We start from the raw sequence: 17,040 nt of genomic DNA on the forward strand, positions 1-17,040 counted from the left end.
CAGTGTTGTGTCAATTTCTGGTGTCCAGCACAATGCTTCAGTCATACATGAACATACATAGATTTGTTTTCATATTCTTTTCACCATAGGTTACTATAAGATATTGAATATAGTTCCCAGTGCTATATACAGCATGAACTTGTTGTTTATCTATTTTATGCATAGTAGTTACTATCTGCAAATCTCCAACTCCCAATTTATCCCTTCCCACCCCCTTCTCCCTCTGGTAGCCATAAATTTGTTTTCTATCAAACTGTTCTGGCTTTTGCCATTAGGAAATAAAGCCCAGAAGGAAAGAACTTGTTTGCTTTTTCAGAGTAAATTTTATAACTAGAACAATACTTGGTAGGTCCTCAGGAATATTGATTGCATTGATTGGCAACAGATACCTCCTTTACATTTTTAAAAAAACAATAGCTTTATCAAGATATAATTCACCTACTATAAAGTTCTGTCTTTTAAAGTGTATGAGTTAGTGATTTCTTTATATAGTCACAAAGTCATGTAACCATCATCACCACTGTCTAATTTCAGAACTGTTTTCATCACTCCTAAAAGAAACTCTGTGCCCTTTAACAGTCAATCCCCATTCCCACTCCTCCAAGCCACTGGCAACCACCAGTCTACTTTCTCCCTGTTCTGGACATTTCATATAAGTGGATTTGTACTGTATGTGGCCCTTTGTGTTTTCAAAGTTCGGCCAGGTTGTAGCATCCGTGTTGTACTTCATTTTGTTAAAATTCCTAAGCAATGTTCCATTGTATGGATATAGCACTTTTGTTATCCATTCATCAGCTGATGGACATGTGGGCTGGTCCCTCTTTTGTTATGAATAATGCAGCTGTGAACATTCAGGTACAGGTTTTTGTGTGGATGTATGTTTTTATTTCTTATGGGCATATGCCTAGGAGTGGAGTTGCCGAGTTTTATGGTGACTCTATGTTTAACATTTCGAGGAATGGCCAGACTGTTTTCTTAAGTGGCTGTACCATTTCACATTCCCAGTAGCATTGTGTGAGGGTTCCAGCTTCTCTGCATCCTTGCCAATGCTTGCTGCTGTTCATCTGTTTTTTAATGATAGCTGTCCTAGCAGACGTGGTTTCCTTGATGACTAGTGGTGTTTAGCATCTCTTCGTGTGCTTGTTAGCCATTTGCATGTCTTCTTTGATGATATATCTATTCAAGTTTTTTTTTGCTTGTTTTTAAGTTGGGTTATTTTACCTTTCAGTTGTCAAGTTGTAAGAATTCTTTCTGTATTTTGGACGTCTTGTATCAGATACCTGGCTTAGGCATATATCCCCTTATTTTGAGGGTTATTGCTTCATGTTTACAAAACAGATAGACCCTGCCTAGGTGATCACAGCAGGGGTAAAGAGTTAAGGAACTTCACTGAAGGAGGCTGGAGACCATCAGCACTGGCCGCTTGGACACTGGGTTCGTAGGACAAATTGTTTAGAAACTAAGCAGTGTGATTTCTGACAGGTGGATATGGGCCAGTGTCACCAGTGGTGGGAGTCAGAGCACAAGCAGGCTGTGGGATTAGGGCTCAGTGCAGGATTCACACCTGCTGCTGAGATAACTGGTAACCAGTTTCTGTTTTCTGTTTCACGAATTACAGGATATTGAAGCCAAAAAAGAAGCGCAGAAGGAAAAAGAAATTGATGAACAGGAAGCGAATGCCTCGACATTTCACAGAAGTAGGACTCCACTGGATAAAGATCTTATTAATACGGGGATCTATGAATCTTCTGGAAAACAGTGTTTGCCTCTGGTTCAACTCATACAACAGCTTCTTAGGTAAATAGCAGGAGGTACATTTTAATGGGAGGATGATTGGTTTTCATATTAAGGTAGATGTAATGCTGGGATCTTCTCAAAAATGTGTGTGGTTGTTGAGAAAATACTCTAAAAATTACCTAGGGTAGGCTTTAGGGGAGAGAGCAGGCTCCTAAATACAGGTGAGAGCGGAGGTTAGCGTATGTGAGGTAGAACTGGAGGTTCTGAAGGTTTTCACACCAGAGAAAAGTGTGTGGTAAACAGAGAAGGATTCCTGCCCTCATTAGTAAGCATATAGATAGAAATGGAAATCACCATGGTAAGTTCATTTTGTTTTAAACTGGTCACGTCATTGCCTCATTCTGTAGATCATAGATATATATTTGTAAGACAAGCTTTTACAAGTGGAAGTAAACAAAAGAATGGTGAGGGTTATTTTTGAAGGGACTGATCAGGAGGAGGTAAGCGTCCCAGTCAAGAGTGTAAACAGACGCCGACCTAGACAAGGGCTGAAGTAGGTCAGACCTCGTCCACAAAGAGTGAAAATGCAAGGTGGTTTCCGAGAGGCATTTGTTAGACACTGAAAAATGATTGCTCCTTTGTGTAACACAGCTCTGCTGTTTGTGAACTTGGCTCCTGGTTTATTTTTCACACAGGAGAGGAAAGAGAGCCCTGGAGGGTTGGCTCAGACACCCAAGTCCAGAGCAGTGGCGAGTAATATACTGGCATGGGGCAGCCTGCCCCCCACAACTGGGGACAGTAGAATCTACTGGGCACACAGTGAATTTTTAAAAGAGGAAGCTTTAGAGCTAGTTCCTTGCAGTAGCTTTTTAGTACATGCTGATTTAAAAAGCCCTTTTTCCTATTTTTTCCCCTCTAATCTGATGATGATTGGGTTTTTTTGATTGATAATCACACATTCTGATCTTCAGTATAATGATTTGAAATAAAGTGAATTAATTCAGTGCAGTTGGTGGTAGTGAAGAGAGCTTGGGAATTGCTTCCTAGACAATGTCAGTTGTGACCGTTTGTATAAAGCCGGCAGCTGAAACTCTGCCCAGTTTGGCAACTGGGAGTAGTAACAAGCAGTGTTCATGTTGCAGAGTTAATTAAGGATCAAGTGAAAAAATGGACATTGAGTGCTTTGGAATTGAAAGGTAAAAGTTCTAAAGCAAAAAAAGCATGTATTTCAAAGAAGTGCTTTCCTGAGGTCAGCTGCCCCTTCTTTCTCCAAGGAGGCAGTGTCCAGGCCCTCTGGCCTCACTGGCAGAGAGAGAATTCTGGGTTCCCTGTCCTTGGTTCTGTAACAAGTTACTGTTCTCATGAGGGGCCAGGCTCTCCTGCTCCTCTGCTTAATAAGTTCCCTGGGTGTGTAGAGACATCTGATCATCTTACCTGCCCGCACCTGGAAACCACTTGCCACGTTGGCCTGATGAACACTTGAAATGTGTCTAGTGTAGCTGAGACACTGAGTTTTTACTTCGAGTAGTTAAAATTCAGATTTGAAAACTGGGACCTAATTCAGCTATTAGAAAACTTACATGTTGGAAGAAGTTGGCCATATGAATTTACCTTTTCAGCTCTGCCTTTTTTATGAGTCTTGAGTGTACATCACGTTACTTTCAGTGAAAATTTAGTTGCCCAAATTGAGTTGTGCTATCTGTACGAAACGACAGTGGCTTTTGAAGACTGTGTATGGGAAGACTAATATAAACACTTAAGTACTTTTTAAATTGGTTTTATGTTGAAGTGATAATATTTTCACTACACTGGAGTAAATACAATATTAGTACTGATTTTTTCATGTTCTTTTCATCTTAATGTATGTGACTGGTCGAACATTTTAAATTACACAGGTGACTCCCTGGCAGCACTTTCCTGTTGGACAGCACTCTCTAGACCCGCCTCACACACTGTCTTCTGAACTTTCCTCTTTACTTTCGGTCCCTCTGGCCCACAGGGAGGAGCTGGCTCCAAAGCAGGTGTATAATGAAGATGTACTTCTTTGGAAAACACAAAACAAAAACTGAAATATGGAGGGACACAGCACCTTAAACACTTTTGGAAAATAGAGAACACGTCCGCAGCTTTCTGACTAACAGGATGCTATGATCCAGGCGCTTTTCATAGTGTAGATAATGTGCCCCATCCTTTGGTCAGCTTTACCATTTACTCCTTACCTTAAGGGTTTGTGGCTGAAGGAGACTCAGTGTGTTGACTTAGCTGATGCAGTTGTTGAAAAATAGTCTAAAGATGTAAGAGATTTTGGAGACATTTCGTGCACTCTATTCCTTGGGAAATCAGGTTGGAGAAACTGCAGCTCTTAGAAGCACATTTGTAGAGCAGAGGGTATCCTCCTGTCTTTTGTGTCTTCTGAGCTCCACTGCTTAGTTTTGGCTGAGGTGTGCTCATTGCAGGCACACCTGGCACACGTTTGGAGAGGGAAGCCAGCTGTAGGTCACCTGGGTGTATGAGCTTTATTTCTGATTTGAGTTTATGTTGTGATTTTTAAATACCCTCCCCCTTTTTTTAAACAGACATAACTTGTTTAACTTTGCATTCCTCTCTCCCCTGCATAGAAACATTGCTTCTCAGACAGTCGCCAGATTGAAAGATGTTGCCCGTCGGATATCCTCATGTCTAGACTTTGAGCAGCACAGTCGTGAAAGGTCTGCGTCACTGGATTTGCTGCTGCGTTTTCAGCGCTTACTTATCAGTAAACTTTATCCGGGAGGAAGTGTTGGTCAGACTTCAGATATTTCTAGTAAGTTACTTAAGTTTTCTTTTTTCTTTCTTTTTTTGGGAGGGGCTAGCGTAATTAGGTTTATTTATTTGATGGCGGTCCTGGGGATTGAACCCAGGACCATGTGCATGCTAAGCATGCATTCTACCACTGAGCTATATAGCCTCCCCTCTCGTGAGTTACTTAAAATGTTAAAGTGTCTTGTGTGTATTTCTGGCTTTTTCATTTAGGCTTTTTGACATGCCTGTTCTGCATGGCCCAGATGTGTAGTTCTTAACACTGTTAGATGCACCAATTTTGGGAGACTTCATTTTGCATCCACTTTTTTTTGGACAAACGTTCCTGTATTAGATGCATTAATATTTTTTATTTTATTGTGTTAACATTTAAATTCTTTATTTTTTTATGGGGGGATAATTAGGTTTACTTACTTTTTTCATTTAATGGAGGTACTGGGGATTGAACCCATGACCTCATGCATGCTAAGCATGCACTCTACCTCTGAGCTACACCCTCCCCCCAGCATTTAAATTCTTTAACCATCACAGACAGCAACTTGTATGTTCAAGTTGGTCTTATAGAAGATTTATCAAACTTATTCCAGATGTTAGTTAGGGACTGTTGGAGGTGGACATAATGTGATAATGAAATAGTGACAGACTATTTGTATGTCACCCTGGGAAGCTAGCTGAGTGTAGCAGGAGGAAGGCATCACCGCTGGAGGAAGACTGAGTGAATCTCAGATACAGCCCTGGTTTATTAGCTGCTGGACACAGGGCTGAGTCTTCTGGGGGCTGTAGGCAGCTCACCTGTGGAGCTGGGATGATACCTGATGGTGCCTGCGGGGATTCACATAGGATGATGTGCAAGTGCTCAGTTCTGGGTGTGAAGGGGAGGGTACTTCCCACAAGCCCTGAAGGTGGTGGCTGGCTCTCTCTGTCAGGGATGGAGAGGTCTGCTGCTCTTAGTATTTTTGTAGCTGGTCTATTCTAAAACAACTTAGTTACTTCCTGAAAATAGTTAGGTACTTGTAGCTGATGGAAAATTTCAGGTTGAAATAGGTAAACTTACAGTCTAAAAGAGAGGACCATCTCAGAGCCGTAAAGTCACAAGGACTAAACAGCTATTAAGAGCCATGTAGGGGGAAAAGTTGTAGATTTTATGAGACTGAAAAATGCCTAACTTTGTTCACTGGAAGTAATTTACAGGCATTAAGACATGGACTTAGAAAACATTTGTATGTGGCTATAAGGTATTAAAACTTTTTTTTATTGAGGTATGGTCAGTTTACAATGTTGTGTCCATTTCTGGTGTACAGCAGAATTCTTCAGTCATGCATGAATATACATATATTCATTTTCATATTCTTTTTCACTGTAAGCTACTACAAGTTACTGAATATATTTCCCTGCTATATATTGCTATACAGTAGAAACTTGTTTATCTATTTTAAATATACCAGTCAGTATCTGCAAATCTTGAACTCCTAGTTTATCGCTTCCCACCCCCTGCCCCCCTGGCAACCACAAGTCTGTATTCTACCTCTGTGAGTCTATTTCTGTTTTATGTATGTTCATTTGTCTTTTTTTTTCCCCTAAGATTCCACATATGAATGATATCATACGGTATTTTTCTTTCTCTTTCTGGCTTACTTCACTTAGAATGACATTTTCCAGGGACATCCATGTTGCTGCAAATGGCATTCTTTTGTCATTTTTATGGCTGAGTAATATTCCATTGTATAAATATACCACAACTTCTTTATCCAGTCATCTATTGGTGGACATTTGTGTTGTTTCCATGTCTTGGCTATTGTAAATAGTGCTGCTATGAACATTGGGGTGCAGGTGTCTTTTTGAATTAGGGTTCCCTCTGGATATATGCCCAGGAGTGGGATTACTGGGTCATATGGTAGGTCTGTTAAAACTCTTAAGTTATGACTTCAGTGTGGTATTGTTACCCAAAGTTTTTAGGTGCTATGTAGTGCTGTGTATGAAAATCAACATAACCAAATTCACTGTTTCTCAAATTATGTAATATAGAAGGAGTCAAAGACCAAGTAAGGGTTAATAGCTCCTGTTCGAGGAAATTGTCATGGGCAAAAGATGTATAGATGAAAGCAGAACAGCAGAACAGTTAAGTCTGTCTACAAAGTAATTTCAACAGTGAGAATGAAATTGTCTCAACTCTTTCCTCAAGGTCCTGAACTAATGGGGGTCGGTTCCTTGCTGAAGAAGTACACAGCCCTTTTGTGCACACACATCGGCGATATACTGCCCGTGGCAGCCAGCATTGCTTCCACCAGCTGGCGGCACTTCGCAGAGGTGGCCTGCATTGTGGAAGGGGACTTCACGGGTACCTATCTTGTTTCCTGCCTGTGGACATGTATTTACTCTTAGAGGTTGATGTGATGTAAAATTTATCATCTCCTGATAAAACTGCATGCCTTTACTCCATGCATTGTCTAGTCCTGTTGCCCTTCCTCCTTCGGTTTAGTTACTGACAGTTCTGTAGTTAAGCAGCCTAGTATGGGAGTCATATCAGTGTAAATACAGTTAATGATTTAGAGTCATACCACCATTATTAACCCTTGAATAGTGAGGTTAATGGTAATATTTTATTTCAGCAGCATAAGAATTATTTGCAGCTTTTAGGACCTTAATAAACCCCCAATGTTTTTTCAAGTTAATTCTGTGACAGTAGAATATTATTATTGAGTGCTTTTATCTGATAAATGTAGTTGAAAATGGTTTTCTGAATTGAAGACTAGCTAATACTTTTGTATTGAAACACAGTGTTTTTGAAAAGTATTCTTGTAACTCAAGTGGTTCTGTTTGATACCTATATTTGTTTCCTTCAAAATGAAAGATAAAATAACCCTGTAGAAATACCAAAGGACAAGCATTTCTTATTTTGTGATTGATCAGAATTTAAATGTAGAACAAGCTTATAAAGTGGTTCTATAGAATAGACACTTTTGTTTGAGTCTTAAAATGTTTTTTGTTTTGTTTTGTTTTTTTCTTTTTAAATGTAGGTATTCTCCTTCCAGAACTAGTAGTTTCTATAGTGCTTCTGCTAAGTAAAAATGCTGGTCTCATGCAGGAGGCTGGAGCGGTCCCTCTGCTTGGTGGCCTGTTGGAACACCTGGATCGGTTCAACCACCTGGCACCAGGAAAGGAAAGGGACGACCACGAAGAGCTGGCCTGGCCCGGCATCATGGGTATGGCATCTTAAAGGACTTTCACTGAGGAAAACTTTGTCCTAGTCTAACCTTCTTCTTGCCTTTCCATTTGTAAGAATATTTGGCAAAAGAAGACCAGTTACTTGCCATTTTCACTGATGGCCAGTGTAAGTGGAAACTGAAGATAATCCAAATCAGAAGAGATTTGGGTTATATTTAAGGAAATTTTTTCTTTTAGTAATACTGGTTGTTACATCCCAAATTGGATTATTTTAGAAAGTTCTGGAAAACTTTCTTGAGAGGTGTCTCCCAGAAGGTACTGTGGAGGTGGTTAGATATGGTCCACCTCTGGAGGCAGACAGTGGTGTGGGAGGACTTTGTGAACTCACTGGCGTTTGTCACAGTAATGAGCTATGGAATCCCCACAGTCAGCTGAGCACTTCCCACCCGCATTGCCAGTAGTGCTTACCAAATGGGAATGAACCTTGTCTTCTCAAAGTTCTGAACTTTGAATCTAAGTAACCATGCTCTGTATGTGTGGTTATGACTTCTTTGGCTCACAGAATTAATTGAAGTTGTGGTTCAACTCTCATTTTGTAGGAAAGCTCTAGCAAGGTGGACTTCTTCTTTTACCATTTTTTATGACATAGGAGCTTAAAACAAGAAGTGGCAGTTGTCCTGAGGAAAATAACCTTAAGATATTGAGCATAGTTTTTTTAAAAATCTTTTAGTACAGCTAATATTTTCAGCATCATTCATCTACTTCTGAGAACTTAAATGATCATTTGTTACTTTGGTCTGTACACTATATATATGTTTGAGGGCATATAACTCGATCAGCAGTTCAAGATGTACTCACTGTAAAACGTTTTTCGTTGTGAAGTGTAACACATTTGCAGAAGTACTGAAAGCTACTCTGTGACCCATCACAGGGGAAACCGTTCAAGCAGAGTCCTCCCGAACACCGTCTCTTGTGTCCCTGCAAGGTTCCCTTCTCCAGGCTTGTGTGTTTGCCATGCTTCTCGGATAGTCACGTGCCCCACGACAACTTCATCATCCTAAACCGTCTCATGTCTGTTTCCTGGTGGTCTGTAGGGCATGCTTCCCTACAGAAGGCCAGGTTTGCACAGTGACGGCACTGGTCTCCATCTCCACAGACAGGTCTCACTGTTCCACCTTCAAGGCCAAGAGGTCACATGCCATTATTTTTCACTTTTTGTCCCTTTGGGTTCAAGGGCTGTCTTGGTCTCCCGTCTGGAGTGCCAGCTTTGTCTCAGTCAGGTGGCTCCCGTTGCCTGCATCTGTTTCCACCTTTTGGCTGTTGTGACAACTGCTGCTGTGAACATGGCTGTGTAGATAGCTGAGTCCCAGCTTGCACTTCTTTTGGGTACATAGCCAAAAGTGGGATTGCTGGGTCAGGTGATAATCCCATGCTTAATTTCTTAGGGAATTGCCAAACTGTTCTTCACAGCAGGTGTGCCATTTTATATTCCTGTAGGCAAGGCACAAGGAAGGGTTTTAATTTCTCCATCTGCTTGGCAACACTCGTTTTTTTTGTTTCTGTTTTTGTAATAGCTGTCCTGTTAGGATGAAGTGGTGTTATACTGTAGTTTTGATTTGATTTTTCCCTAGTGATTAGTGATGCTGTGCATCTCCATATGTGCTTATTGGGCATTTGCATATCCTTGAAGAAAAGTCTTTTTAAGTCTTTTTCCTATTTTTGAATTAGGTTTTTTGTTGTTATTGTTGAGTTGTAGGAGATTATTATGTATTCTGGATATATATAATATGCAAATATTTTTTTCCCCTTCTGTGGGTTGCCTTGTCACTCTGTTGATAGTGTCCTTTGATGTTTATTTTTGACAAAGTCCAACCCATCTGTTTTCCTTATTTTTGCCTGTGCTTTTGTTGTATTGTCCAAGAAATGATTGCCAAATCCAATGTCATGAAGCTTTCTCCCATGTTTTCTTCTAGGAGTTTTATGCTGCATAGTTTTAGCTCTTACCTTTAGGTCTTTGATCTATTTTGAGTGAATTTTTGTATATGGTGAAAGGTAAGGGTCCAACTTGATTCATCTACAATTGAATATTCAGTTTTCCCAGCACCATTTGTTGGAAAGACTGTCTTTTCTCTATTGAATGTTCTTGGCACTCTTATCAAAAATCATGTGATAAATATTTTGAGGATGTTTCTGAGCTTTCTGTTCTATTCTGTTGCTCTAAATGTCTGTCATTCTGCTGGTCCCATTCTGTTATTTATTTTTTCTTTTCTTCTTTTTTTGGGTTTAATCGGATATTTTTTAAACTCTTTGAGATAAGATGCTTGTTAGTATACTTATATTTTTGTAGTATGTTTATTGTGAAAAATTTCTAACAAACATAAAAGTAGAGAGAATAATACAATGAACGTGGATTAACAAGTATTCACATTCTCCAAGTGCTCCCACATTTTTCTCTCTGATTGATTGAATTATTTTGAAGCATATTTCTGTCTTTAAAACATCTTAGCACACTTTACCTATTAATGATAAGAACTCTTTTGGGGGAATCAAGCCACAATATCATTATCCTGTCTAAGATTATCAGTGATTTCTTAAACTAACAGATAGTTCATGTTCAATTTTCCATGATAATCTAAAAATTCATTTTTATTAGTCGTTACTTTGAATCAGGTTCTAAACAAGTTCTGCATGTTGTAGTTGGGTGATTAATGCTTCTAGTCTCGTTTTCTCCCCTAACAACATCTCTCTAGGCTGTCCTCTCCCTTTCTTTGGTTGTCCTGTTTATTTTTCAAAGAAGTAGGACGTTTATTTTGGAGAATTTCACATTTTTTGAACTTGGTTAATTGCATTCTCTTCTTCTAGTCTTAACGTCTTGTGTTAGTTACATTTTCTCTAAACTGCTGATTATATGTATAGGCTTGACGAGACTTGGGTTCACTTTTGGTGGGTCAGAGTGTGTCCAGGGTCGTGCTGGGTGCTTTCTGTTTCATCAATCTCAGAGGCCTGTGATGCTGGTGATCCCACCTTCAGCTCTGTTCAGATGGACCGCAGAGTTCATGTATAGTGTAGCCTCTGTACAGTCCCCCAGCCACCTTGCCCTCAGCTGTTGGGTAGCACAAGGTACAGTTTGCACAGGAGGGATATGATCCTAGCTTGCTTCGTACCCCCACCCCTACTTCAACCATTTTTCATAATGTTGAGTTTGTGTCTTACTACTTCCAAAGCTGATTAATGAGGTTTTCTTTTTTTGAGTATCCTAAGAAACTCATTGCACTTTATTGATTTTTATATTTATTAACTTTTTTTTAGCTTTTTTCCCTAATACGTACATTTTAAAGTATATGCCCTCAAACATACACTGAGCTTTGTGTCACAAGTGTTTATATGTAGTGTTTTCAGTATTATTCATTTCATTGGATTTTCTAATTTCCATAGTCATTTTTCTCTGGGAATTTGGGGTGACTTATAAATATATTTCATGATTTTCAAATATGTAGAGATTTTTATTTTATATTTTTTGTTACCTATTTCTAATTTAACTACATTGTAGTCAGCGTACATGTTCTATAACTTAACTTCTTGAAATTTTTGAGGTTTGCTGTAATGCTTGGTATACTGGCCAGACTCATTGTTCATGCTGCTTGTGTGGTGTTTTTGTTTTTGTTTTTGTTTTTAAATCATTCAGTACCCTTGCTGATTGCTCGTTTGTGGTGTTAGTTACAGTAAGAGGCATGTTAATTTCCCATTGTGATCGTGGATTTGTCTGTTTCCCCCCGTAGTTCTTTCACATGATTTGTTCTAGTCATTTTATCTATTGATCTATTGATTCATTGATTTTGATTTCTCTATACACAGAGTCATTTTTTACAGGTCAAAACTGTAGAAATAATGAGGAAGTGACACTTATACGCAAAGCTGATTTGGAGAACCACAATAAAGATGGAGGCTTCTGGACTGTGATCGATGGGAAAGTGTATGACATAAAGGACTTCCAGACCCAGTCATTGACAGGAAATAGTATTCTTGGTAAGGCCTCGCTTTTTACTTAATGGTTAGAAGTTGTAGCATGTGTCATTTCAAGCACAGCATTTGGCTTTTAAATGAGCAGTACAGCACTGCTCCAGCCCACATACCTTTTAATCTGTCTGTGACCTTGGTGTCTGTCCCATCACACCAAATTCAGGCACATTTGAAGAATTTCTCACCATTGTGCATTTCTTGTTCCAACACTGATTGGAACTCGTCCCAAGTTCTGAGTTGGCCCAGGGATCCCTGGGAGAGGGGGAGAGATTGTTTTAGTTTGGTAACCCTCACTTTGAAGTTAATTTGACTAGTCTGTTTCCTACTTACCATTTCTACAATTAATGAGTAGGGAAATGTACTGAAGTCATGTCGCTTCTGTCTCTTTTGTTTCAGCTCAGTTTGTAGGGGAAGACCCAGTGGTAGCTTTGGAAGCTGCCCTGCAGTTTGAAGACACACGGGAGTCAATGCATGCCTTCTGTGTTGGCCAGTATCTGGAGGTGAGGCCATGTGCAGTGAGCACCAAGGTGGCCATCAGTGGAGACCCTCTCTGGAAATTTGTGATAAATGGTTTTCACCCTGAACTGTTGTTAGCTGGGCCTTTGCAGGAGAGTCATTAAGTGATAAATAGGAAGATATTTTAGAGGTTTTTCCAAAAGTCAGTTTACATTTATCGTGCTAAGATTTATGATGTGCTGGCCTTGAAATTTTTATTTTTAAATTGGAGGTACTAGGGATTGAACCTAAGACTTTGTGCATGCTAAGTATGTGCTTTACCACTGAGCTACCCACCCCCTGAAAAATTATTTAAAAATTTTTAATTTGTAAGAGATGTAGACTGTTTCCCACTCACACACACACACACACATACTGAGGTTAACCTTTTGTCTTTATGATTTTATTGCAATCTTGTGTAGAAATTTGGAAGAGCTTACCATCTTGGGATGTTTATTGTGGGGGAACAACTTGAGATGTTTATTGTGTAATTTTCTAGAATAGCAATATGTCCTTCCTACATATTCATGAGCATTGGGATTTATATATTGGTGTTGGCTTTCCAGATACGAATACAGAGATAATAAAACTTAAGAAATTCCACAAAGGTCAGGCTTAAAGCATTTTATGAAGAGAGGAATTTGCCAGTCGCATTAGACAATTTATAAGTAAAATTTAAGATTATTTTCATTTGAACTCTGTTTTCTAACTGGGCTTACTCTTTGTTTGAATACATTTATTTCTTCCACATGTGTGGTCACAGTGTGCTGACTCACAGCAGTACTTGTCATCTCATACTTTTTGTTTCTTTTTGGTTTCTTATACCTGTAACAATTGAGTGTATTTTCTGTAGCATTGTATACAATTACTCTGGAAATTTCTGTTTAATTCCTAAGGAATTTTCTAGCTAGGTCATTTATCCATGCTTTGGATTTTCTGCCAGTAGACCTGTGCCTTCACTGACTACTTTGCAGGGTGTGTGTGGTTCATATATTTTGTTATTTTGGTGGCAGCCTGAGCTGTTACAGGATATAGTCTTTATTGTGGCAGAATGTCTTGTTTAGGATAAACACCATTGTTTTATATTTTTAATTAGCCCTGTTTTCTCATACTGATGATGAAATTTATGTTCCCCAGCCTGACCAAGAAGTCGTTACCATACCAGATTTGGGAAGTCTGTCCTCACCTCTGATAGACACTGAACGGAACCTGGGCCTGCTCCTTGGGCTGCATGCGTCCTATTTAGCTATGAGCACGCCGCTGTCTCCTGTGGAGGTCGAGTGCGCCAGTAAGGAAAATTCTGTTCCCTGCTGAAAGATGGGCAGGTTATATCAGCTGAGCCACAAGTGCCATTAAGAGCAGAAGAGGAAGAATCAAAACAGTTGTTGATGAGGGAAAACAAGGACAGAGAGACGACACTGGTCAGTTAGAAGCAGCTGGGAGCGGCTCGTGCTCGTGCCTGTGGCAGCAGAGGGAGCTGACGGGCGCGCAGACAGGCCGGTCCTGCGCGTGGTCTCACTTTCACGTCCTGTAACAGATGGGCTCGTCTCCCTGCGTGCCCAGAAATCCACGTGACGTGGCTCGGCTGTTCTTCTTGGCAACAGTGGTCTATTTGAGGGATTGTGTTTTTACCAGACTCAAATCAAATACATTGGGGGACGGCAGCCTTTGTAATCACCTAGAGTATTAAAATTTCTCTGTATTACATAAGATAGGTTTAAATATTTCTTTACATATTTGTACATCTCTCCGTTTGTCGTCCCGCTGACCATCCCACAAGCATCTGTGGACTAATTACTAGTGTGGCTTATGGTGTCTGGCACTCAGGATGTAGTAGGCACAGAATTAGACACACCCCTGCCCTCAAGTGATCCTTGGGTGGTGATGAGCCAGACATGAAGCAGGTCAGGCTGCACGGTGGTAGAGGATAAAATGCAGATGTTCATAAGTGTTTTGGGAGGTAGGGCAGGGGTGGTGGAGAGAAAGCCTTGATGGAGGTGGAGCCACCCTGAGACTGGAGTCCCAGTAGACTGGGTGTGTGAGGACACTACTGAGAAAGCCAGTTTCACACTGCTCGTGTCCCTGTGTGGAGGGTCAGGGGGTAGGTCTAGTGGGCAGTGGTGGCCGTGGTGCTGGTCAGCCAGCCTTCCAAAGCGAACCCTTGGTGTGTGTGCGGGGTGCCCCGCTCCTGCAGAGTCTCTGCGAGGGTGGGCTGTCCTCTTCTTCCAAGTACCTGTAGACTCTCAGCTTGCAGGTAGGCTTCCTCGTCAGCAAGAGCCTGGGAAGTGTCAGAGCAGAGGGGAGCGGAAGATGCTGTGGGCCCCCGCATGTGGGGGTCTGTCCCCTCTGGGACAGCTAGAGCCACTAGAGATAGAGGGAGTCCTAAATGGAGAGAGCCAGGGAGCGTCTGATCACATTTGTGTTTTAGAGGAATTAACGTGGCACTTTGGAGAATGCACGTGGGTGCTCTAAAATCTAAATTGCCAGTGAAAGCACATTGAGTGCATCCCAGATTTGATAGCTTGGGTTTTGGAGGAATATTCTGATAGCCCAAATTATTGGGAAAAAAATCTCTAGTTACATACAAACTGATGCTTTGTTTTTTGGTGACTCCACTCCAGTCATCACCGCAGTGATGATGAGTATCCGCACGTGCTCTGATGGGTGGTGTGTTCTCGTGGAGCCTGGCCTGTCCTCACACAGGCCTCCTCTGTGGTCTGTTGGGCGTCAGGTCTCCAAGTACCCAGCCCTGATTTAAGATCCTGTGTAGTATGTTGAGTAGTTCTCATTATTCTTCCTTGATTAATGCTCTAGGGGATGTGGCTTCCCTGAGCATGTTTTTCTTCCTAGAACCCTTCACACGTGCTGCTCCTCACCCTGGATGCTCAGTGTGTTTGTCTTCACCCAGATCGCAGCAAGTTCCTTACCGTCCCTCCCAATAGTGGGGAGCTTGCTGCTGCAGACTCATACTTCCTGTAGTTCTTTGCAGCATGTGGTTTTCCCATCTGAGATTGAGTGATCACTCGTGTGAATGGGGCCTCAGTGCTATTCTCCCTGTTAGAAGGCAAAGTCCCCGTCTTCAAGTGGTACCCGTGGATCCAGGCAGCTCCATGCTTGAGCAGGTATCCAGTAAATGTTGGACTGCAACTATTATACTGGGTTCTGATACCGTACTTAAGATTGAATAACCAGAAAATGTCACCTTTTTTCACACTCATAGAGGAATTATAAGCAAGTCATTAGATGCGGCTTTCATATGAATGATGCTGAATTTCACCTCCTAAATCAAGCACTTAGTTCTTTATCTTTTTTGTGTGTGTTTATATTTATTTCTGAATGGTGCACTCAGGTTTCTTATTGCGTAATGTTTGCATATGCACTTTGCAGAGTGGCTTCAGTCTTCCATCTTCTCCGGGGGCCTGCAGACCAGCCAAATCCACTACAGCTACAACGAGGAGAAAGACGAAGACCACTGTAGCTCTCCCGGCGGCACCCCTGCCAGCAAATCCCGGCTCTGCTCCCACAGACGGGCCCTGGGCGACCACTCCCAGGCCTTCCTGCAAGCAATTGCCGACAATAACATTCAGGATCACAATGTGAAGGTGGGCGAGGCCTTCCCACACTCAGGGTCCCTCAGTTTATCCTTCGGACTTTGGTGTGTGAACATCTTCATGCTCTTTGGTTAGCTTAGCACGGACTTTGTTTACATATTATTTAGAGGGCTGGTTTTGAGGTGAGAGGCTGGTTCAGTTCAATATGCCAGGGAGGTTTCAGAAGGATCACAGATCGCAGGTGCATCAGAAGCTGTGGCACCTGCTTTGGAATTCCTGGCAATGTTGCGAGGGTGGCTCTGAAGTCACCTCCAGCTGTTTCTGTTGCAGGACTTTCTGTGTCAGATAGAAAGGTACTGTCGGCAGTGCCACTTGACCACACCGATCACCTTTCCCCCCGAGCATCCCGTGGAGGAGGTCGGCCGCTTGCTGTTATGTTGTCTCTTAAAGCATGAAGATTTAGGTATGAAGCCCACTGTTTTAGCTGTACTATAGATCTTTCAGTTGACGTGTAATGCACGTTCGTTCCTACCCTCCCTTTCTTCTCAATGTCTTTTACAGGTCACGTGGCATTATCTTTAGTTCACGCAGGCACGCTTGGCATTGAGCAAGGAAAGCACAGAGCATTGCCTAAGTCAGTAGTGGATGTGTGTAGAGTTGTCTACCAAGCAAAGTGCTCGCTCATTAAGGTAAGTAGGTTGGGATCCTCCCTGTTCTGTGCCTTGTGGCCGGCTGGTAGGGTTATTTGTTAAGGTTTTTTGTATTTAACTTTGTAGACACATCAAGAACAGGGCCGTTCTTACAAGGAAGTGTGTGCCCCAGTCATTGAACGTTTGAGGTTCCTCTTCAATGAACTGAGACCTGCAGTTTGTAATGACCTCTCTATCATGTCCAAATTTAAACTGTTAAGTTCTTTGCCCCGTTGGAGGAGGATAGCTCAGAAGATAATTCGAGAACGAAGGAAGAAGAGAGGTAAGAAGGGAAAAAGCAGGAAGATGCTGTCAGCCTGTGTCCCCACGTGGCTGGCTGTGGTTTGAGTGAAGCTGTTGGCTGCTGCTCACCTCACGTGGCATTTTCAGAACCACCACAGTGCTTGTTACTGTGTATTTATGGTCAAGTGTACAAATCCTGCTTATTTTTCCAAGACAATCAGGTAATGATGCAGCTTTGGGATTGAGTGTGTTATGATTTAGTAACTGATACATTGATCCTGAATATATTATAAACTTTATTAAATTGATGGGAGAAAGGAAGTGTTCTTTTAAATCACTTG

At 41.4% G+C, this 17,040-nt stretch overlaps 1 protein-coding gene across 1 annotated transcript in view; it reads left to right on the plus strand.

Annotated features, from left to right (window-relative positions):
• The window catches only part of LOC102509078 (E3 ubiquitin-protein ligase HERC2), a 176,582-nt gene that overhangs the window by 67,265 nt on the left and 92,277 nt on the right, over nucleotides 1-17,040 (plus strand). The window contains 11 exon segments of the mRNA XM_032479272.1: nucleotides 1,619-1,797; nucleotides 4,356-4,540; nucleotides 6,719-6,874; nucleotides 7,554-7,739; nucleotides 11,557-11,727; nucleotides 12,118-12,221; nucleotides 13,354-13,504; nucleotides 15,604-15,818; nucleotides 16,098-16,230; nucleotides 16,329-16,456; nucleotides 16,544-16,739. Of these exon segments, the coding sequence (XP_032335163.1) occupies nucleotides 1,619-1,797; nucleotides 4,356-4,540; nucleotides 6,719-6,874; nucleotides 7,554-7,739; nucleotides 11,557-11,727; nucleotides 12,118-12,221; nucleotides 13,354-13,504; nucleotides 15,604-15,818; nucleotides 16,098-16,230; nucleotides 16,329-16,456; nucleotides 16,544-16,739 (1,804 nt within the window).

The sequence above is a fragment of the Camelus ferus genome, chromosome 5, assembly GCF_009834535.1.
Source record: "Camelus ferus isolate YT-003-E chromosome 5, BCGSAC_Cfer_1.0, whole genome shotgun sequence".
NCBI lineage: Eukaryota > Metazoa > Chordata > Mammalia > Artiodactyla > Camelidae > Camelus > Camelus ferus.